Source organism: Salmo salar, chromosome 01 (assembly GCF_965601325.2).
Source record: "Salmo salar chromosome 01, fSalSal1, whole genome shotgun sequence".
Taxonomy (NCBI): Eukaryota; Metazoa; Chordata; class Actinopteri; order Salmoniformes; family Salmonidae; genus Salmo; species Salmo salar.
The window spans coordinates 153,464,317-153,488,592 of record NC_138291.1 but is presented as its reverse complement, the minus strand read 5'-3'; the positions used below and the strand labels follow the sequence as shown (position 1 = coordinate 153,488,592).

Here is a 24,276-nt window from a genome sequence, read left to right as displayed (position 1 = left end):
AGTATGATATGTTACGTTTCATATGGTATGTATTAATTTGTGGATGTCGATCACCCATTTCATATAATATGTTACAAATTACTATTAGTATAATGTTACGAATTTGCAAAATGTGCTATATGTTAAGAATTCTAGCTAGGTGGGTAACATTAGGTAGCTGGCTAGCATTAGCTAGGCTAGGGGTTAAGGTTAGAGTTAAGGTTAAGTTTAAGTATGGGAATTAGGTTAAAGGGGTAAGTTTAGGGTTAAGGTTAGCGAAAAGAGTTAGGGTTATGGGAAGGGTTAGTTAAAAGGGTTAAGGTTAGGGGAAGGGTTAGCTAACATGCTAAGTAGTTGCAAAGTAGCTAAAGAGTTGCTAATTAGCTACAATTCTAAAGTTGTACGTGATGAGATTTGAGTTGCAAGACGTTTGCGTTATATGCCCACCCAACCACCACACTTTAGTTTTTGCCTTAAGTAACAATCTGTTTCATGTAACCCTACCAAACATAACATATCATACTAATTTGAGTGTCCCGGATTTACATTTACTATGTTACGTCTAGTGTATGAGACCAGGCTGGCCTAAAGGAGGGGGCTGTTGAGGATGGATGGCTGTGGAGTGTTGCCTACTTATTTGTCTATACATTTTTCCTGATGGTCCTCTCTTTGTAGGTATGTTTTTATTTTTACTGGTCAAGCCACAACTGAGTGAGCCAAATAACACCTTTTGGTTATACTCAATCTCGGACACTTGCACCTCTATTTCAGCCCCCCCCCCCCAAAAAAAAGTTAGGTTTTTTTTGGTTGTGCCATTGTATTTCATGGTACGGCGTTGTATATACCCTACAGGCTTTAAAGGGATGATTTTGACCATATATGGTTAATTAGGGGGGGTTTCGAAATACAAACATCCAAGGTACTGCAAGGGCACTGAGGCTGAGAACAAATTGGAATGTATCAATAGTTATCTCCTACTGGTGTGCATATGACGCTGGTAGGATTGTTTGATAAATCACACTTTTTAGGCATATGACCATTCTAAATTCTGTTCTAAGTAGAATAGTTTCTATGCAATATTGATAAATGAGGCCCATGGACTTTAATACATTCACATATGGTTTCTTCTTAATGCATGCAGGGAAGAAATTGCAGTGCATACTTTGGCTTTCATCAATGGATGGGTCTTGACCCAGGCTTTATGCATGGCCTCTGGACCATGACAGCAGCAGTGGTGCTGGGTTGGAGTGCCATCTTGCTCCACTCCACACAAAGAGTGGCCATGGCAGTGAGGCAGGCAGGACTCAGGCTTGCATTAGCAGAGGTTAGGGCCATACTTCAGATGGAAAGGTCCTGTTTTTGTTCCGCCTTCTACTCCCCATTCTGTGGACTGGAGAGCTTTGTGGCGCTCTGTCAGGGCTGGTTGGGTAATTAAAAAGGCCAGGCCAGAGTTGTGATCATTAGGGGCTTGTCCAACGGTTGCATTGGGCAGCAGGCTCAAAATAAGCCCCTCCATACATAAGGTGTGACACATACACACAAACACTCATCCTGTTCTGAACGCCTTACAACATTCCAAAAGCTCTAATATAGACACACACACATACACACACACACTGTATGTGTCCCTTTGCTTCCTTTTCTCCGTCTGTCTCCTGCCTCTGCTCTATGTCCCTCCCGACACACATTGTCCATCTGGTGCTGACGCCTCACACGCTCTACTTGTTACTTTTTATCTTTTATCCACACTAACCCTTTATTTCTCTCTCTCGCACCCCTCTGTATTCGATTTTGCTTTTAACTCCCTCTACCTCTCCCCCTCCTCTTTTATATTCTTGGGCTTTCAGTCGCTCCACTCTTGACTGCTGGCGTCGTGGCGTGGCTTTCTCTGTGGTCCAGCTCTTGAATTCTCTCTTTCTCCCTGTGATCTTTTCAGGAGTCTCTTTTCCATTTGGACCCTGGTCCCCCCTTCACTGAGCCACTCTGTCAGCTCCCTCTATGCCACTTGAGGTAGAGAGTCTCTAGTGCTCCTCTTGACCCCTGGACTGTAACACATACACACAAGGAGCATGAGAAAAGGGGCTCCATTTCATAGTTATGCTCTTTCGTTAAGTAACTGTATAGTTGATCCATTTTATTGTTTCATTTCAGTAGATTCATGTTCACCATCGTATTTCCTATTGCTCTCCTCCTTCTGTTCTCTTTCGTCTCTTTCATAGGTGACCAGATGAGAGGGCATGGAGGCTGGAAGTACAGAAATAACACTAGCTACATCTATCCTTTTCTTATTCCTAGACAACACTCTATATGTTGTTTCTACCCCTTTAGACTCACAAACCAGACATATTTATTTTATATGCTAAGCAGACCCAGTCCTAACATGAATAACACTTCGATGTTCTACTCTTTCCTCCATACCCTTTAGAATGTAAGCCTTTGTACCCGTGGATTCTCTCACTGGAACAGTTAAAGTAAAGTGCCTGGCTTAAGGGCATTTCAATGCATGACCTAACTTTGCCCTCTCCACTTCCACACACTCCTGCCTGTGACAACACTCCCTGGGCAGGGATTCAGTGCTTCTCAGACACACTAGCTGCAGACAAACATAACGATACATAGCGTTTAGAGGCAGCAGTACGCTGCCGTTAGAGCTCTTCATCTGGGAAGGCAGGACCAACACTGAATATATGTTGACTGTATTTTTCTTTTCAATCTAAGCTTGACTGATCTTTAACCAGTAGTTGTGATGGGGTTTAATCTTGGTGTTATTCATGATACTTTATAGAAAATGACATGTTGAGTGTGAGGAAGGTATGTTTTGAAGCGTCTGATAGAGAGAGCAGTGTTGGTCTTGGTTGACTCTGTCCCCATGTCCAGAGTTCAGGACTCTCCCTCGGGGCAGTACCTGATACCTGGCAGATTTTATCCAGGTGGGTGTATATAGGTGCATGTGTGTTTGGGTCCGGAAGGTGTGTGCTTTGAAAGGTGCGTTTCTCTTGATGTCTCCAGTCAATAGTGCTTCCTGCCCTCAGGGCTGTGTGCTAATAGGCCAGTCAAACAGAGGGCACCTGTCTTTCCCCTCCGATCTACCACAGGCTCACAGAGACCGTCTGTTTGACCACTGCAATTGTTTTAAGTCCTTATATGGTTTAATGGACCGATGAGATCCTTAAAGTTGCTGATGGTGTTCATTATAAATGTTTGAGGGAGCAGAACTGTTTTCATGTGTTTAATTGAAAGTAAAACTCTTATTAAAATCTGTTGATTAGTAATCACATAAGCTTTTCTTAGGTTGATTCTGACAAAGAGGAAATATGCCAATGGTGACATCATAGAGACCATTCAGAATTGGTATAAAAATGTCATTCCAGGACAATGAGCTCATTTTAAATAGTTCCAATTATTCACGTTGGTTTGAAAGAGGAGGAACCTTTATGTAACAGACCAACAGGGCTCACATTAATGAACGCAGCGCCATCCAAATCAATGAATTAAGGTGATGTGTTCACTCACACAGTCTGGGTTAAGTGCTTTTCTCCAAGCCACAAAGCCTGTCCTCACAAAGGCGTCCGGCAGACAAGAGACCCTCAGCGCAACCTTGCAGCCTCGCCATTCACAGTTTAAAACAACAGCAGCCTGTGTTTCATTTAGGCAGACAAATATTGTCTTGTGCACAATGCTTATTTGCGAGTCTGAGTTGGTTCACCAATGTCTCAGGCCCAGAGATAAGTGGTGAAGTTTCCAGTTGACTGGCGCGGGACAACTCTGACCCGTCATTCCACTGATTGCCACACACTCCGCTCTGCACTGCCTTTTTGTCAGCAGCTCCTCCAGGGGCCCCTATCTGTCTCTTAGTTTGTCCCAGTAATGGCTACACACACATGCACCACACACATGCACTGCACACACCACACAAACACACACACACACCACTCTGTCCCTCTCTGTGTTAAATGTAGTTACCCCAAGCCCCCAGCGCTCTCCCCATCCTGCTGGCTTTGTCTCCCCTCAGCTGTTCCGGCCGGGTGCCTGTATTGTGCTGCCGGGCTCATTACTAGAAGCACTGTGGCCCAAAACCTCAACACTAATAGGCCCACTGTCGCCCAGAACCAGGATTGGGATGGGGAGGATGTGTGTGTGTGTGTGTGTGTGTGTGTGTGTGTGTGTGTGTGTGTGTGTGTGTGTGTGTGTGTGTGTGTGTGTGTGTGTGTGTGTGTGTGAGAGAGAGAGAGAGAGAGAGAGAGAGAGAGAGAGTGAGAGAGAGAGTGAGAGAGAGAGAGAGAGAGAGAGAGAGAGAGAGAGAGAAGGGGGACAGAGGGACAGAGGGAGAGGGAGAGAGAGAGAGAGAGAGAGCGAGAAAGAAGGGGGAGAGAGGGAGGGAGAGAGAGAGAGAGAGAGAGAGAAAGAAGGGGGAGAGAGAGAGAGAAAGAAAAGGGGAGAGAGGGAGGGAGAGAGAGATTAAGTATTTGTGTTGTAGTTGTTTGTGGCAGTATTATGTTGTTTTCGACTCTTTGGCTGTAGGATTGTTAATGTTTAACAGTTGCTGTTATTATTTCCTTGGCAGTCCATCAGCTGGTTGTATGTGGAGGCTTTGGAATTTGAATTTGATGCTTTGGGGGATTGCCTCATTTTGCTGCTGTTAAAAAAACAGAGGGGACATACTTTAAAGCTCTTCTGTGTCTCTGGATGTGATGTGTGTTTCTGTGTGCCTGCAAAGGAAACTGAAAAAACTGTGTTCCATTCGATTGATGTTAGAGTGGCATCCCACTTCAACAACAATGGAGAAGGGAGCATTGTCAAAAGTAGACAGGACAGGACAGACTGTAGAGAAAGGGAGTGAGCGTGAGGGTTACAGCTTGGACATAGGATAGAGAGGTGTGAAGAGAGAGAGAGAGAGAGAGAGAGAGAGAGAGAGCACACAGAGAGAGAGACAGAGAGAGAGAGAGAGAGAGAGAGAGAGAGAGAGAGAGAGAGAGAGAGAGAGAAAACTGCACGCTGGGTATGTACATAGTCAATGGTAGGCTTCGAAGGGACTCCTACGTTAACTCATGTCTTGGCAATAGTACTGTAGACAACTTTATCACTGACCTCTACCCAGAGTCTCTCAGAGCATTCACAATCAGCCCACTGACACCTCTATCAGATCACAGCAACATCACAGTCTACATGAACAGAGCAATACTCAATCATGAGGCATCAAAGCCAAAGGAACTGAATAATATTAAGAAATGCTATAGATGGAAGGAAAGTAGTGTGGATACCTACCCAAAAACAATTAGACAAGAACAATTCAATCCCTTTTAGACTAGTTTCTGGACAAAACGTTTACATTTACATATTTTTTTTTTTTTACTGTAATAGTGAAGGTGTAAACTTGGCAGTAGAAAACCTAAACAGTATATTTGACCTCTCAGCTTCCCTATCAATTCTAAAAATGGCAAACAGAAAACCGAAGAAAATTAACAACAATGACAAATGGTTTGATGAAGAATGCAAAAACCTAAGAAAGATATTGAGAAACCTATCCATGTCACAGGCGTCGAAAGGATTAGACCAAGGCGCAGCGTGGATAGTGCTCATACTTAATTTATTATATGAGAACACTTAAACAAAATAAACAAACGACCAACAGCTCCGTCAGGTACAGCAACTAAATGGAAAACAAACACCCACAAAACCCAAAGGAAAACAGGCTGCCTAAGTATGGCTTCCAATCAGAGACAACGAAAGACACCTGCCTCTGATTGGAAACCATACTCGGCCACACATGGAAAATGAAACATAGAAACAGAAAACTAGAACCAATTCCCCTAGAAACAAACCAACCCCAAAACACACAAAACAACCCCCCTGCCACGCCCTGACCATTCTACTATGGCAAAATGACCCTTCTCACTGGTCAGGACGTGACAATCCAACCAAAAACACAGAGACACAGAAAACCTGAGCCTACGCCTTCACTATGGTGAATCACCAAAACAATACAGAAATACACTACAGAAAAAGAAGGAACAGCACGTCAGAAATCAGCTCAAAGTAATTGAAGAATCCATAGACTCTAACCACTTCTGGGAAAATTGGAAAACACTAAACAAACAACAACACAAAGGGTTATCTATCCAAAACAGAGATGTATGGGTAAACCACTTCTCTAATCGTTTTGGCCCTACAACAAAGAACAAAAGGCAAAAACATATACATGATCAAATACAAATCTTAGAATCAACTATTAAAGACTACCAGAACCCACTGGATTTTCCAATTACATTCAATTTACTACAGGAAAAAATAAAACTCCTCCAGCCCAAAAGGCCTGGGGTGTTGATGGTATCCTCAATGAAATTATAAAATATACAGACCACAAATTCCAATTGGCTATACTTAAACATGATCCTTAGCTCTGGCATCTTCCCCAACATTTGGAACCAAGGACTGATCACCCCAATCCACAAAAGTGGAGACAAATTTGACCTCAATAACTACCATGAGATATGCGTCAACAGCAACCTTGGGAAAATCCTCTGCATTATCATTAACAGCAGACACGTACATTTCCTCAGTGAAAACAATGTACTGAGAAAATGTTAAATTGGCTTTTGACCAAATTACAATACGACAGACCACGTATTCACCACGCACACCATAATTGACAAACAAACCAAAACAAAGGCAAAGTCTTCTCATGCTTTGTTGATTTCAAAAAAAGCTTTTGACTCAATTTGGCATGATGGTCTGCTATATAAATTGATGGAAAGTGGTGTTGGGGGAAAAACATAGGACATTATAAAATCCATGTACACAAACAACAAGTGTGTGGTTAAAATTGGCAAAAAACACATTTCTTTCCACAGGGCCATGGGATGAGACAGGGATGCAGCTTAAGCCCCACCCTCTTCAACATATATATCAACGAATTGGCGAGGGCACTAGAACAGACTGCAGCACCCGGCCTCACCCTACTAGAATTTGAAGTAAAATGTGTAGTGTTTGCTGATGATCTGGTGCTTCTGTCCCCAACCAAGGAGGGCCTACAGCAGCAGCTAGATATTCTGCACAGATACTGTCAGACCTGGGCCCTGACAGTAAATCTCAGTAAGCCAAAAACAATGGTGTTCCAAAAAAGGTCCAGTTGCCAGAACCACAAATACAAATTCCACCTTTGCCCTAGAGCACACAAAAAACTATACATACTTCGGCCTTAACATCAGCGCCACAGGTAACTTCCACAAAGCTGTGAACTATCTGAGAGACAAGGCAAGAAGGGCCTTCTATGCCATCAAAAGGAACATAAAATTCAACATACCAAAAAATACTTGAATCAGTTATAGAACCCATTGCCCTTTATGGTTGTGAGGTCTGAGGTCCGCTCACCAACCAAGAATTCACAAAATGGGACAAACACCAAATTGAGACTGCATGCAGAATTCAGCAAAAATATCCTCTGTGTACATTGTAAAACACCCAAAAATGCAGGCCGATACCCGCTAATGATCAAAATCCAGAAAAGGGACGTTAAATTCTACAACCACCTAAAAGGAAGTGATTCCCAAACCTTCCACAAAAAATCCATCACCTACAGAGAGATGAACCTGGAGAAGAGTCCCCTAAGAAAGCTGGTCCTGGGGCTCTGTTCACAAACACAAACACAGAGCCCCAGGACAGCAACACAATTAGACCCAACCAAATCATGAAAAATCAAAAAGATAATTACTTGACACATTGGAAAGAATTAACAAAAAAACTGAGCAAACTAGAATGCTATTTGGCCCTAAACAGAGAGTACACAGCTGCAGAATAACTGACCAATGTGACTGACCCATACTTAAGGAAAGCTTTAACTATGTACAGACTCAGTGAGCATAGTATTGCGATTGAGAAAGGCTGCTATAGGCAGACCTGGCTCTCAAGAGAAGACAGGCTATGTGCACACTGCCCACAAAATGAGATGGAAACTGAGCTGCACTTCCTAACCTCCTGCCAAATGTATGACCATATTAGAGACACATATTTCCCTCAGATTACACAGACCCACAAAGAATTAAAAAACAAACCCAATTTCGATAAACTCCCATATCTATTGGGTGAAATAGCACAGTGTGTCATCACAGCAGCAAGATTTGTGACCTGTTGTCACAAAAAAAATCGGCACCCAGTGAAGAACAAACACAATTGTAAATACAATGAGGGAGGGGGGGATGAGAGAGGGCGGGAGAGAGAGAGAGGGGAGCGAGAGAGACAGAGTATACAGTAAATAAAGAGATGTCATGACTCATCTTCATCAGTTGCTGAGTACTGCCCTGATTACATTGTATTGCTTGCCAGTTATCATTGATATTGTGTGCTTAAAACCATTTTTAAAAAGGCAGCTTAGCCTTAGGTTTATTTGATTTTTGATGGTTCTTTTAGTGGTAAATTAAGGCCATGATACACTCAGTTTTTGAAGGGCGTATAGTAGCCTAGGCCTATGTTCAAAAGAAAAACAACACATGTATTGAAATAAATTAATATCGTAAAACAAAACCACTAGGCCTACATAACAAAAAATGTGCTATGGTAAAACTAAAGTAAACTATGGTAAAACTAAAGTAAACTATGGTAAAACTAAAGTAAACTATGGTAAAACTAAAGTAAACTATGGTAAAACTAAAGTAAACTATGGTAAAACTAAAGTAAATTAAACAAAATGCTATTTCAGTCTGTAATTCTATAATGTATGAATCTTTATTCTGAAGTAAGCTACCACCCTCAGTTGAGCAGTGAATTTCAAACACAGATTCAACCACTAAGACCAGGGAGGGTTTCCAATGCCTTGCAAAGGAGGGCACCTATTGGTAGATGGGTAAAAAAAAAATGACATTGATGATCCCTTTGAGCAAGTTATTAGTTACACTTTGGATGGTGTATCAATACACTTAGTCTCTACAAAGACACGGGCGTCCTTCTTAATTCAGTTGCCAGAGAAGAAGGAAACCACTCAGGGATTTCACCATGAGGCCAATGGTGACTTTAAAAGTTACATAGATTAATGGCTGTGATAGGAGAAAACTGAGGATGGATCCACAACATTGTAGTTACTCCACACTAACCTAATTGACATAGTGAAAGAAGAAAGCCTGTACAGAATACAAATATTCCAAAACATGCATCCTGTCTGCAACAAGGCAATAAAGTAATACTGCAAAAAAAAATATCAAAGCATTTCACTTTTAGTCCTGAATACAAAGTGTTATGTTTGGGTCAAATCCAATACAACTCTCCATTTTTCCAGTATAAAAAAATAAATGGAATGGAGCTAAGTACAGGCAAAATCCTAGAGGAAAACCTGGTTCAGTCTGCTTTCCACCAGACACTAGGAGATGAATTCCCCTTTCAGCAGGACAATAACCTAAAACACAAGGCTAAATCTACACTGGAGTTTTTTACCAAGAAGACAGTGAATGTTGCTGAGTGGCCGAGTTAGTTTTAACTTAATTATACTTAAAATTCAATGGCAAGACCTGAAAATGGTTGTGTAGCAATGATCAACAACCAATTTGACAGAGCTTGAAGCATTTTGAAAAGAATAATGGCCAAATGTTGCACAATCCAGATGTGGAAACCTCTTAGAGACTTACCCTGGAAAGACTCACAGCTGTAATTGCAGCCAAAGGTGCTTCTACAAGTTATTGACTCGGGTGTGAATACAAAAAATTGCAAACATTTCATAAAACATGTTTTCACTTTGTCATTCAAATCAAATCACATTTTATTGGTCACCTACACATGATTAGCAGATGTTATTGCGGGTGTAGCGAAATGCTTGTGGGGTAATGTGTGTAGGTGGGTGAGAAAAAATATATGTTTAATCAATTTTGAATTCAGGCTGTAACACAACAAAATGTGGAATAAGTCAAAAGGTGTGAATACTTTCTGAAGGCCCTGTATGTGGCATGTAGCCTATTACATTCGACAGCTCACATTCAAGGGTTAATAGCGCGGAAACTCACTGATGAATTTGAATATAAAACAGTAGGGCTAGGAAAAATCAAGTCAGTAACGAATTGATCCCTAGCCTAACATTAAAAATAATACAATTCGAGACAAAACGGGATTGGGTCCCTTTTGAAACAAAAATACAATTTTTCCAGAGATAGCCTTATGTATGGGTCTACTCTCCAACATCGTGGGGTGTGGTTTGGTATTTCGTATTGGCTGTATCCACGGCGGAGAGGCAATCCGTCAAGTCCCGCGGCATGTGCTGTGATGGTGGGTCCAGGTGGGCTGTGGCACCGCCGAACCATGGCCTCGTTACCGGGGTATAATAATGAGGCCGCAAAGAGGGGAGAAATAATTGCAAATAAAACTACATGATGCAGAAAATAAAATAATAAATGAAACAGATGTGCGTGTGTTCAGGATCATTGCTTTCGTCCTCTTACGTTTCAAGTAAATTGCTGAGTTGCAGAAAATAGGTAACATTTAAGAGTTTTGCAGTAGAACCGTATAGGCCCTAATACTACTACTACTAATAATAATAATAATAATAATTATTATTATTATTATAATAATAATAATAATAATAATAATGATGACAATGATAAGGTATTCTGTTATAACTATTTAATTCACTATGTACAGTATTTATTGTGCACAATGGGAACCCTACGTCCTACATCCATGGCAACAAAGTAGGTCTACTGTCTTTGTGGACAATTTAACAGCACAAATAGGACACAGTAAAGTAGTGTGACTGTGCAGTAGTAAGATATGGTCGGATAATGTGTTGATCATTTTATAGCAGAACAACTATTTTGACTGTAGGCTAAACGGCCTTCACCTATTTTACACCTAAAGATTTTCACTGATACTAGACCCCACAGAATTGGAACAAGTTCGAAATTCTGCATGTGTGACATAAGCCTACATAATATTCTACTTTTGTGATTATTACACAATAGGAGTTTTGACTTGATTTAGTAAGATGTCCAAAAAATATGTAAGGCAGAATCACTTTGTCATGCTTTATTTTATTAAAATAATTCTTTAGAAATTCCGTATTTACATCTTCAATAATATTAATAACAGTATAAGAAAAAAAGTGTTTAGTCACAGTTCTTACGAAACATCAGCATTACAACAAACTCGAAATATCATTGAAGAAAAAAACGCCAAATCTTTCATGAGTCATTAATCCCCGTGATATTCACCCCCAAATCATCCTCATGATAAAATTGAATTTTTTTCTTAAGAGCAGTTTGCAATTTACTACATATACATATTGCCAAACAAGAGTAGCGTAACCCAGACAGTTCAATTCATGTAGCACATTTTCTTTGACAAAGACATGAGGACATTTTGCTATGTTAATGATACCATGTGTGACTGTACTCCTCATTTAAACTAATGGCACTGCGTTACATTTAAGATCTGGAAGGTTTTGCTGGGTGGTGAGCTCAAATAGGCTGAATTTTGAATTTAACACAGAGAATCCTGAAAAACATACCCTATAATGCAAAAAGGGACATGTGTATTGTATAAAACTGTTGTAAACTTGATGCAATTTTAGGCCTAACTTCACATAAAAGCAGTTACTGCACTGTGACACCACAATACATCCTATGATGTCACCATGAAGTCAAAAATGCATGTCAGAGTTGTAAAATGTGCTAAAAATAAAGTCTTTGGTGAAACAGCTTTAGAGCGATGTATACATGATGCAGGATTCAGGGCGCTGCCACTGAAAAAGTCATTGAAAATCAGTTGCCCAAATCTATTACAGTGTTTAGAATGTCATGTGTAAACGTGTAAAGTCATCCTGGATGAGGCTGTCATTAAAAACAAATAAATAATTCATTAGTTAGCCATGAGAAGGTATTGTCCATGAGTTCATGCTCAAGCACTGCTGGTCCAGTGTTGCCATTAAAAGTGTCCAAAGTCCCTTCAATATTTTTACTTCCCTGTCCATTATTGGGAGACAGTCCAATTCTCATCATAGCTTCCTATCCCTTGCTGCATTTGCCTATTGGTCCCCATTACCAGTCCTCTTGATGAGGGTTGGTCCATGGGAGCTAGAGATGGTCGTAGGCTGCAGTGGATGGTGGAGCGGTGCGGGAGGCCGAGCTATAGTAATAGGGTGAACCTGCAGGGGGCGACAGACATAAAGGAGTTTACTATTGTGGTTTGTTTTTTAGCTTGGCTTTGATGGTGTTAGGAGGGACAATGCAATGTAAAGCAGGCTTTCTTTATCCCATCCACCACATGACAATAGCAGATGGTTCAGATGGAAATCTGCCCTGCTTGGATAGTTTGTCCCATGAATAAAGCTGCCTGTTTTGCAATCTCTCTTTTAAGGATGGGTCTGCTACTTGATGGAAGAAATGTCACAGAATGTTTTGCGTTATGCATAGAATTAAGCATTTACAACACACAAGCATTAATACTGTTTATTTTCCCCTTTGTCGTTAATAACTGGTGAAATCAGCTGGGTCAAGGTGACACGAGTTCTCAGGCTAGTCAGCTCCAAGAGAGTTACTGTACACCAATGGGCGGCAGTGGTTTGAAGCCGACCTCCTGGTAATTGGGTGACTAGTTTCCATGGGGACTACGGGAAATCATGATACATGTGATGTGACTGAAACCAAAAGTTTGGCTGTACATGATTTCCTGGTTGGAGTGACGATATGTATTTGCGAATTTCCCATTGATACTCTGGGTTCATTCATTGTATCTTAGATTCAAAGCAATTGAATAAGGTTTAAAGTATAAACTTGACATGACATGAATGGATTGTATTCAGCATTTCAAAGGGAAGCTTTCAACAAACATTTTAATTGGAAGCTGGAACTTTTATTTACAACAATTCAGTCTGATCCGTGAGGTATATTCTGAACACTTTCATTTTGTATTTGTTCATGAAGATCACGTTCGATCCAATCATAACATCAGCTTTATAAACAGTACGGTCCTGTGTGGAATCATACATCGTTCCAGTACACAAACAACACTGACTACAGTACATGCTTCTAATACTTATGAAAGGTGTGAACATAGAACACCACTGTGCCGGACTGACTGTGACTCACCCAAAATGCTGGAGTTGGTGAATCTCCAAGCTTCACTGTAGGAGGTGTAGGGGGAGTGAGTGTAGGTCTGGCCAGAGTAGTCTGCACCTGTAGGACAGGGAAAAAACAACACATTCATCAGATGTACATTGAGACATATATACAGTAACCGACATCATTCGGTAAGAAATTTACACACGTACTTGTAGCCTATAGACAAAATTAAATTACAGTCTAGACAATATTTTGCATTATATTTCTTAAAAAGACACGACTTCCTCAAAGTTTTATTTTGCCTTCATTTGAGGGTGTTTGTCCTCTTGCCAGCATCTGCTGAGATTTAGCTCATAATTCACCAACGGTTAGGGTAGCTTGTAAACCATTAATCTATGAGCCAGGTGAATGGCTGGGGGTAAAATCCCTCGACTCATTGATGCGTGTGGCTAGTCTCCACATCCTCTCTATAGCATTTAACCCTCCCCTCCCTGTCCCTCAAAATGCCCTCCTCTCCTCTCTATCCCTCACTTCCTGCTTCAGCCTTTCTACCTTTCTCTCTGTCCTCTTTTCTTATTCTTCTTTTTTTTTACATTCCAATATCTAATTGGTAATTATGTTGGCTGGATTGAATCCCTCCGCTCCCCCCCAGACCCCCCCTTTCTGTGAGTAATTGTGTATGAACGCTTCCTCACAGCGAGCCCACCAGAAAAATAATAAATCAGACCCTCTCATTTCGCGCTTCGAAGGGCAGACTTCAAATAAAAAAGGCACATCACACACACACACACACACACACACACACACACACACACACACACACACACACACACACACACACACACACACACACACACACACACACACACACACACACACACACACACACACCACAAAGTGCTCTCTCTCCCCCTCTCACCCGGGCCCACTCTGCCACCCTGTGGCCCCCCACCCTCTCCCCGTCTGGTGGGGCCCCTGGTTCCCATGGCGATGTGTGGTCAGAGGGGCGGCGTGGGGGTGCGGGCAGCAGGGCGGAACCCCCAGCCTGTTCCCTGTACCCCCTGGGCCCTGGCTGCACCGCCGTGCAGTTCACCAGCCGAGCAGGCTACTTATTAACCACCATGCCTTCCTGTTAATCTCCAATCCTCCCTCCCAGCACTTATCTCTCCCTCTCTCACTCCCATCCTTGCTTTTTTAACGTTGGTTTTGGTCACTGCCTTGCCCCAAAACAATGTTTTGTTTTTTTGTCTACATTCTTCTCAGTGGTGCTTTGTCCTCCTAGCATATTCAGTTTCAGCTTTCCCCAAAGGGAAAACCCAGATGGGATCATGTTTGGGTCACAAATAAAACTGTGAACTGCATTTAAGGGCCCAGTGCAGTCAAAAACATGATTTCCTGTGTTATATATATATGAGATTGGAATAATACTGTGAAATGAATTCCCTTTTAGTGTAAGAGCTGTTTGAAAAGACTGCCTGTCATGTCAGCCTGTTTTGGTGGGATGGAGTTTTGGCCTTCCATGGTGGCATCACCAGGCGGTAAATTAGTTAACAGACCCATAAGAAAGAAAGTTCCAAACCTCTCTGCCAATAACAGCTTATTTTCTGTTTTCTCCTCCCCACTCAAACCACTCCCAGACGGTCCTAGCAAAATTATGGCTTAAGAAATTGCTCTTTGCTAAAACAATCACAATATGGTACTTAATTGTTAACCAAAAATGATTTGATATTGAGATAAAAAGGGCTGCATTGGACTTTAAGTAAGCTCAACTGAAAGGAGAGACATCATTCATTTATTTCTCTGAAACCCCATCTGAGGATGACATAGCCTGTCTCAGTGTGAATGTCAATGGATGGGAGTCTTACCTGCTACCATGCCAGTGATGGCGGAGGTTGAGTAGCCTGTCTGGCCACTGGAGGGGATGTGAGGAGGGTAGCCGGGGAGAGTGGAGCTAACCATGTCCCTTCCTGAAACAGAGAAGAACAAAACACACAATGTCAGCTCTTCTCAGGAGGTGGAAATACACATGAAAAACAAATAAAAATGTGGGCCCCAAAAGAATATATGTCATGTACATGAAATCATGCCAGTTACCCTTCCACCATATTTTTTTATTATTTATTTATTTAACCTTTCTTTAACTAGGCAAGTCAGTTAAGAACAAATTCTTATTTACAATGACGGCCTGCCCCGGCCAAACCCTTACCCGGACGACTCTGGGCCAGTTGTGCGCCGCCCTATGGGACTCCCATATTCTACCATCATATACAGCAATTGATGTTCCTGTACAGTACTGCACATGGGGTTTGGTGTGTTGTGGCAGGTGACATGATAAGAGAGTATAGTCTACCGGTATACTGTCCATATGAACCCCCTACAGGGAGTGGCAATGGGTGAGATGAATGCTTCATTACCTGCTATGAGAGACTGGCTGCTGAACTGGCTGTACACTGGTGCATGATGGGAGAATGAGTTGAAGGCATGGGGGAAATGGTTGGAGCTGCTGCAGCTGCTACTGATAGACACAGGGGCTTGCAGCGATTGCAGCTCCAGAAAAGCTGAGTTGGTCACCACATTTGGAGAGGGGCTTGTGCTGGTCACCTCTGGGGACATTTCCTGTTTCAGACAAAGTGGGAGGGGCTGTAGGGGGTCTGAGGTGGCACGGCCAGTGGTTGGGTGGATGGGTGAGAAAATGAAATAAAATGGAATTAACTGATATGAATGGACTAACAAATACACAGCAGCAATAGCCTGTTAGCTGATTGAAATGAATGATGAGTGAATGGGTACTACATCGTGTTTGATGTGTTTGCGAACTGCGCTGCGGATAGACATACAGCACATCTTGTACATCTGTTTTAAATTAAACTTGAAAGGGTGCTTTGGGCAGCTCCTGATAATACGCCAAATTAATTGCACAACGCATCAGTAGGCACGGCAAGCTAAAATGTGGCTGCACTGCAGAGATAAACATCACCTGCTATGATAGCTCAGTCGGAAACCAAGATCTATAATCAGATTGATGACAACCGCACTTGATAGAGTTTACAGTATACACGCCTAAACAGACTGTTTTTACATTCACAGATTATGAATGCATTATTACATTCAACATAACTGTCTTTGTGAATTGGGTCTTCAGATATGCTGATGGGAAACAATGCTCCCATGTGTCAGCGTGTTCAGCTTGCCCTCGGTTTCATCTTTAAACTGATATTTGTGCAGGGTGAGAAGGCAGCATCCATCGTAAGAGTTTTACCTGCCACCACAGTGTAGCCCTGGTGCGCTGCCAGATTCCGACCAATAGCAGCACTCGATGTTGAGAGGCTGGTCTTCCCGTCTTCTAGACTGCCATTGATGAGCGAGAGAGGGTACACAGTCTGTGGAGGATAGATCGGATTAACTATTTGTCTGTAAGTGTGTGTTGCATGTGTGAAAGAGAGAGAGGGAGAGAATAAGAAATGACAAAGTTAAAGAAAGACAAAGAGAGGGATAGAGAGAGTAATTTTGGGAGTGGAGTAAATCAGGATCCACCAGCTCTCAGTGCCAATGTGCCATGTTGGCTATTGTACCTGCTCGGTCTTGCTAGCTGCAGCAGAACTGAAGGAGTCTGGGGGATAGTGGTGGTGGTCGAAGCCACAGTCCAGGTGCTGCGGTGGGAAGTGCTCTGGTCTCAGTTGCTTTCTAGGAACGCCCCCGCTGCCCTGAGAGTCCACACTGTGTCTACAGCTCTCCTGGTCACCTGAGAGAGAGAGAGAGAGAGAGAGAGAGAGAGAGAGAGAGAGAGAGAGTATCATATTGAGAAGCTGCTGAATCTATTTGAGTTTGTGGGGAGGTCTCATTCAATTGGGAGAGTGAATCTTATTGAATGTAATTGAATAAAATAATCTTAAAATGTGAAAGGAGAATTTGGGATTGCAGGAGAATTTGAGGGTACTTACTGTCGTCATGGCTCCTCTTGCCCTCCTGGCTGGGTTGTGGTATCCCCAACAGGCCACTGATGGAGTAGGTGGAGCCCAGGGAGTCGGACTGGGGTGACTCAGGGGGAGTGACGGCTGAACTGGGGACTGACAGACAGACAGACAAGGGAAACGGACCATTATTACTCCAATATTATCATTGACCATTAGCGCTTAATCTTACGGACCATTAAGCATGGAGTTTCTTTAGGCTTAATACTGCATGATCAGATCATAATGCTGGACCTTAGTGAAGGCGTGTGTCTGTGCTTAGAGTGGGGGGAGTGTTAGCGCTTTGTTAATCACAAGGGTGGATGTGAGTGTGTGTGTGTGTGTGTGTGTGTGTGTGTGTGGTGTGTGTGTGGTGTGTGTGTGTGTGTGTGTGTGTGTGTGTGTGTGTGTGTGTGTGTGTGGTGTGTGTGTGTGTGTGTGTGTGTGGGTGTGTGTGTGTGTGTGTGTGTGTGTGTGTGTACGTGTGTCTGTGTAGAAACTCACTGAGTATGTGTCCTGGGCTTAGGCCTTTGCCATCCAGAGGCAGATTGAATGGCTGCTGCACCTTGGTTCGAATTATTCTGGAATAAAGAGCCGGGATTAGAGAACAGTGTAAAATCAATTGAACCACTTCAGTGGGTGAACAGTGAAAACTCTTTTTCTTCTGCCTAGTTCATTTCTAAACACTTGTCTTACATTACTAAAGAGATCACAATTGTTATTTTAAAGGTCCGCTCTGTGATATGTATTGGTTTACACATAGCATAATGTAGAGGTTAGTCAGTACCTGTTGATGGAGCTGACGCTGGGCACTGTGTCGCTGTCACACACCCCCTCTGCCAGCAGCCTGTCTCTGATCTCCCAGGCAAACATGGTGGGGTTCTGGCGTTTGTAATCTGCTATTTTATCAACCACCTTAGGAGTGGCCACCTTGGGCTTGGAGCCCCCAATCACACCTGGCTTGATGCTGCCAGTCTCGTAGTAGCTGGAAAAGGACAGAGAGGTTTGCTACATAAGAGAGCAATATAGTGAATGTGGATGGTCATCATTTTGATTGAACAAAAATAAGTGTTTACGGTACCAATTCCATACTGTATAGTGAACCCAGAATGTTTAAATAATGGGAGACCGTGGTTCTTGGTCTAAGTGTCTTGAGAACACAATGGAGGGCCATAAACAGTATAACTCCATTGTGTAAAGGTGTAAAGGTGCTATGAGGTGCTCACCGTCCCAGGATCTTGCTGACACAGCCGTGGCTGACACGGAGCTGGCGGGAGATGTCACAGGGACGCACGCCCTGGTGGGCCATGTCCACGATGCGCTGCCGGATCACCTCCGGAAGCGGACGGCCGTTCACAAACATTCCGCCTAGTTGATTAAGACCCCCATGACCTGGGGGAGGAGGGGGGATGAAACATACATAAATGTCCTGGAACCTGAGCCCACTGCCACCCACGCTACCACCCACACTCAGCACTACCTCATACAGAAGATACACACACACACACAGGGAGGGCTGACTGACTGACTGAAACGGGTTCTGAGCTGGTTTTACTTCTCTTCAGGCTATCTGTTTGGTCTGAAACAGGACTTAGCACCTAACGTTCTTACATAGATAGGACTATAACATACTACAGTCAGGTAGAACAAAATAGATTAATTCATGAAATAAATAAAATATTATTTAGGTGTCTATTGGCAAAAATATTTTCAGAATGCATTAAAAAATAGGATAAAAAAAGTGGGTCATTTGGATTTGTAAGAGAAGATGTAATTGAACCTGTTGGGAAAATTCAGCACAAAGTAAACAAGAATGAGTGAAGGACAATATATTATTTATCTAATTTCTTCACAAAATTGTGGATGTCATGAACCAAAAAATTTCCATTTATTTCCTGGAATTTGTTAAAAAGCATTGTTTTCAATAAAGTTAATTTAAGTTCGTTTTTTTATGTTGAGGAGAGGAGACAAGCATGTCTGGCGAGTTCAAGTTTACATATAATTGATATGAACGTTGGATCATAAAACAGTTAATCAAAATATAAGTAACCCTAACCCGGGTATACAGCTCAGTAGGGCTATATAAAAAGGATGACTTCAGCGATGTGAATGATGCACATCAGAACATATTTTGTAAATGTACCATGCATAATTCATTGTTGTTTTAAAAAGAGTGGTAAAAGAGGGTAACTGACCAATTAAGTCGGATCTAGCTAGAAATTTGACAGCTTCTGGTCTAGACAGCTCTGTGTATGTCTTCCACATTCTAGATGTTCTCAATCCTGGTTCTGACCTCTAGATTCCTCTCTCCGGGTTTGGGTTTCCTATGGGACACACAAGGCAGCGAGAGCAGGGTAGTCATTCCTCGCAGAGAAAGTAAGTTTATCCTAACTTTGATATAAATTAATGTCACATTAAACGTTATAATGCGGATAGATTTAGATGTATTATTTTTGTCAGAAGTTTGGGGCCTATAAAATGGCATAATTTAGGCATATTCTGGCACGCGACGTGGAAAAACAGCTCACATGCACAATGATCCCCTATTGCCATAATTTCGATTTCAACATACCCTGAAGTGATACTGTCTAGGCTACAATTCTATAGTCTAAATAACACGGTAAATTATTTGTCATCTTGTTATGTTTTGGAGTTTGTTTTTCTACGATTTGGTTAATTATTCGTTTGAAATTGTTGTATGTATGCGAGGTCAACGGGCTCCTCCTACACAGCAAAGTTCAATGTGAAACCAGCTCTTTGATTGACATGTATAACACATTTAGAGTCCATTGAAAAAAAAAAACTACAATTACGCAAAAGAAATGTTAACCATTCGTTATTTATATATTAGACACATTTACATTGTGAGCAAGTCGACCATTTCCAATGACTGTTTAGGTCAAATATCGCTCAAATAGGCTTTCAATAACTTGATTCACCCCACACAAATGCTATAGGCTTCTCATCTAGCCACATCGCTGGGCGGCTGTCGGTAGTCGGTTGGTATAATAAGGTTAGTATTCTAAAGACAATATAGGGTGATGTAGGTTATATGGGAGATTTGTCTGTATTTGAACTATAGGGATTTAATGAAATAGTGATTCCTATTTGGCCTAGGCCTATACAACTCTCATGTTTCACCACTTATGCGCTCAGGATAATGCGCATATTCATTTGAAGAAGAACATTTATTCCCTTGTGTCCAGGCTGAACATAATACCATAGGCCTGCACCAGGGAATAGGCTACATGTTCTAGGTATAGTTGGCCATTTTAACGTTAAAAAATAAATACAAAAATCGACTTATCCTTTATGTGAGGACTTGGAAATGCAGCTGTGGAGAGGTTTGCCATTGCATTTTGAAAGTTGCCAGCAGCTACTCTGTCTTTCTATGGACTGCATCAATGACTTTGTAAGAATCCCATTGCTTTTAATTTAACCCATTCAGCAGCTTACTTCCCCTGGCTCTTTTCTCAGCCCTTTCCCAGCTTTCATTTCCACATCAAACGGAGTCCGGACGAGGCTGGGTGGGGAACAGGAGCACCATTAACGGTGCTAGCGGAGTGTGTAAAAATCTCCCCGCCAAGCTTCACCAACCTGCAGGATATTAAAGCCAAGCAACCCCAAGGGAATAAACACACGCATATACACGCGCGCGCGCGCGCACACTCTCTCGTCTCTCTTTTCTGTCACACATACACACACACATCCCTCATACTGACTTTTTATTCTAATTGCACAATTATAAGCCGATATGGTCTCCATGTATGCGCCATTTATAGATATGCCATAACTTCTTCTTTAGGTTGTTTCCCTTGAAATAATTCATCTTTATGGGTTTCCCCATCAAAATGGATTCGAATTTATAATCCTCTGTAAAATGTACTGGTTGGTTCTAGACCTCATATTTGTCACTGTGTAGCACCTTTGAGGCTACATAGTCATGGAACACTGGTCACTTTAAATCATGTTTCACACACTTCATATGTATATACTGTAGTGCAGTTAATAATTTTACATTTTTTGTAATTTAGCAGTAGTGAGTTCATACATTGTCGTACATTTTTCGTGTTGGTGCCCGGTGGAAATTGAACCCATAACCCTGGCGTTGTAAGCCCCATGCTCTACTAACTGAGCCAACTGTACATACACTTTTCTTCAGATATACTACATATTCTATCCATATACTGTTCATAATGTCTATACATCCCATCACACATACAATATATACAATATATATATATATATATACACAACAATACACACGAATCTATATGTATGTGTGATGGCCATATATATATATATACATACTCCCGACTCCTCCTAATATTTTTATTTTTCTTAATTCCATTATTTTACTTTTTAGATTCGTGTGTATTGTTGTATATTGTTAGATATTACTGCACTGTTGGAGCTAGGAACACAATCATTTCGCTACACCCGCAATAACATCAGCTAAATATGTGTACGCTACCAACACAATTAGATTTTTGATTTGGTTTGATTTGAATTATACGGAAATAAGCCTAATGTTATAGGCCTATTATAGGCCTACCGTTTTGGATGCATGTTTACAAGAACATACTCTACAATGTAACATAAGGTGCCGTCAAAACGCCTGAGGAAATATCTGCCATAAGTGTTTTGTTGTTGCTTATATTAAATAGAATATACACGAAATATTGCAGAACCTCTCACTTTCATGAAAACCATGTTGGTTCCATAAGAACTTCAATAATGCAGCATTTCTGTCACACTGTTTTGTTCCTATACCCTTTGGTTTTGTAAGCTATATCCCACTAACTCACCATTAGGTTATGGAATCGATGTGTGACCACACTGGCCAAGATTAGCCTTACCCATTATTTAGTCTAAATTCAAAATAAGATCGTTTGTCAGTGATTTGTCCAACATTGCTTGATTTCCATTACAATTACTGATAACACAAGAAATGAAGACTATGTTTCACATAAGCAGGTGTTTGCTCCTGCGCTCACAGGCCATAAGCTACAATTATTTATCAACCACTAATGTAGAGATCGAGCCTACATTTGATACCTTGGTTGACTATTGACTATCCTATACTCCCAACAATTTGAAACAATATGTATTATGTCACCTTTGTATGTCACGTAATTTGATTAGATCCATAAACCAAAAAACAATTGAGGTGCAATGCGGAAATATAACTTCTGAACGGTTATTGTAACCCCTGACAGAGGGTGCTATGATAACATGAAAGAAGATGGCGCGTCTGAAGCGACAAGAGGGTGTCATAATTTATGCCGCGGGGTAGACCGGGTGAAACGTAAACAAGCCATACCATTCAGCTCCCCACGATTCCATCATTAACTCGATTGAAGTGACAATGACCACGGATTGGCCCAAATCTATATCTGACAGCTAAACTAACGTCCAATTAACTTCCCAACCCCTCCACGAGAGAAGGGAAATCTATTAGTTCACCCTGGCTTTCTGTATAATGAACACACACACGAATTATAACACCATGCTCAAAGTTCAGAATTGTTGGTCAATCACTGATAGTTTGTTTTCGTATAGGCCTAATGTTACGTTCATTAATGGACATAACTTTTACAAAGACCCTGAAATGAAGGAAAATAAATCTAAAAACAATGTAGGCCTATAAGGACAGGTGCACATTATTCAATTAGTGATCCTTATGGCTTTCATTGATTGAAGTTATCGGCCTTCCAATCTCTACTTTCATGCATAGAGACCAATTACTGTATAAACAGCCAGGGGATAATTGTAGAAACCATTCTAATGGGTTCTGTAAAATATATTCCTACAAAACAGTCTGTTTCTGTTCATGAAGTCCTTACTCAACATGAATAATGTACATTTATTAGAAAGAAACAACAAACAATATTTAAAGGTTTCGTAATTCAAGGCAGCCGTAAGCCAACACAAATCCAGTTTATTATCAACCTAATCACCCAATCACTTGAAAAGCAGTTCGTTTTCATGCCATTAGAATTCTCCATGAATAATGTTAAATATTCCTGCTGAAACTTAACTGGAAAATATTGACAGGAACTTATTCCGTTGAGCATAAACTTTTGACGGCTGATTTCTGTCTAGGTCTTTATAGGCTACAGCCTCCAAAATATTTAGTCATGCCTGTATTACATTATTTTTCTTGCTTTGACAATTACATATTTCATATGTATGAATGATATCTTCTCTTTACCGGCCAAAATACTATATATAGCAATACGAGGGAAGGGGGTCTCAGCTCGTGTGTTTTACCTCGTCCGGTGTTGTTGGACATATCTCTGAGGTCTTGGTCGTTGGGTGTCCTTGCCAAATGTAAGAGGGTCCCACGCGCTCTCTCTCTCTCCCAGTTAATTAGATGTTTTTAGTCCATGTGGGGCATCGCTTGGCATGAATGTGTTCCTGAGTGCACTCTTAAATGCTCTGCAAGAGGATATTGTAATAGTTAATATGGGTTTCTTATGAATATATAGTGATGTTGTGTTTCTTTAGTGTGCCTATATTATTGCCCGCGTTGCAGTTTTAAGTTGAGTCTTCCGTCCCCGTTCGTTATATTAAAAAAAAAATATATAGGTCTGTAATAAACCAAACCAAAAAACACTTTTCACTGCTTATCGTAGCCTATACTCCGTTAGATATTTGTTGGGACTACTCTCTCACATTACTCAGCGAATCTAACCTGACTCCGTAGACTAGCTAAACGATCAACCAATACACGGCTCATTGTTAAGCTACACATTTACAACCATTTGTTAAATATTTTAACAACCATTCACATTTGCTAACACAGTGATGTATCACATGAATAGCCTTTTGAACATTGCTTTTACAACCTAAAGCACATAATTGGTGCAAAGAATTACCTTCGCCTTGCAGAAAAAAGGTCCGGGCAGATATCCTTATATTATTATCCAATGCTAGACCACACTGGAGGAAATGTAACCTCGGCTGGGGAGATCCGAGTCAATCGTTGATAAAGCGTCTGTTATGATGCTCTCTCAACAGTCAAGAGGTGGTGTAACTGTTTAGGATCTGCTACTAATTCTGTGCGAGGTTTTATCCAACAGATGCTCTCCGAGGCGCGCAGTGGAGACGGTGCGCCGCGGCCATTGGATGATGGAGTCGAGCGGGGTGCAGTAGAACGAAGGATGAGGTGTGGCTATTTGAAAAGAGGGTGTCACCCTTCCCAAAGCCACATGGATGACTGATTTTGTGGTTTGAGTGGCATTCCACCCAACACAGCACACTGACTGAGCAAAACAGCAACGTTTACGGAAACACTCGTCAAGGAGCGG

The 24,276-nt window shown here is 41.5% G+C and overlaps 1 protein-coding gene across 5 annotated transcripts; it reads right to left on the bottom strand.

The window, feature by feature from the left end:
* Positions 1–10,965: 10,965 nt before the first annotated feature.
* On the bottom strand, positions 10,966–24,070 carry LOC106566842 (paired box protein Pax-8). Of its 5 annotated transcripts, XM_082955372.1 has the most exons (13): positions 23,845–24,069; positions 23,237–23,404; positions 19,159–19,287; positions 18,190–18,355; positions 17,751–17,948; positions 17,468–17,544; positions 16,955–17,080; positions 16,586–16,755; positions 16,273–16,393; positions 15,428–15,664; positions 14,879–14,980; positions 13,041–13,127; positions 10,966–12,097 (listed from the first exon to the last, which is right to left on the bottom strand). In XM_082955372.1, exons 3-13 carry the CDS (start codon positions 19,226–19,228, stop codon positions 12,027–12,029), a joined length of 1,425 nt encoding a protein of 474 aa, XP_082811498.1. In that variant the 5' UTR covers positions 19,229–19,287; positions 23,237–23,404; positions 23,845–24,069; the 3' UTR covers positions 10,966–12,026. The 5 variants fall into 5 exon arrangements, with proteins under 5 accessions (XP_082811498.1, XP_082811499.1, XP_013990806.1 ...); XM_082955373.1 differs by lacking the exon at positions 15,428–15,664 and having other exon boundaries at positions 23,845–24,070; XM_014135331.3 differs by lacking the exon at positions 19,159–19,287.
* Between the last annotated feature and the right edge of the window lie 206 nt (positions 24,071–24,276).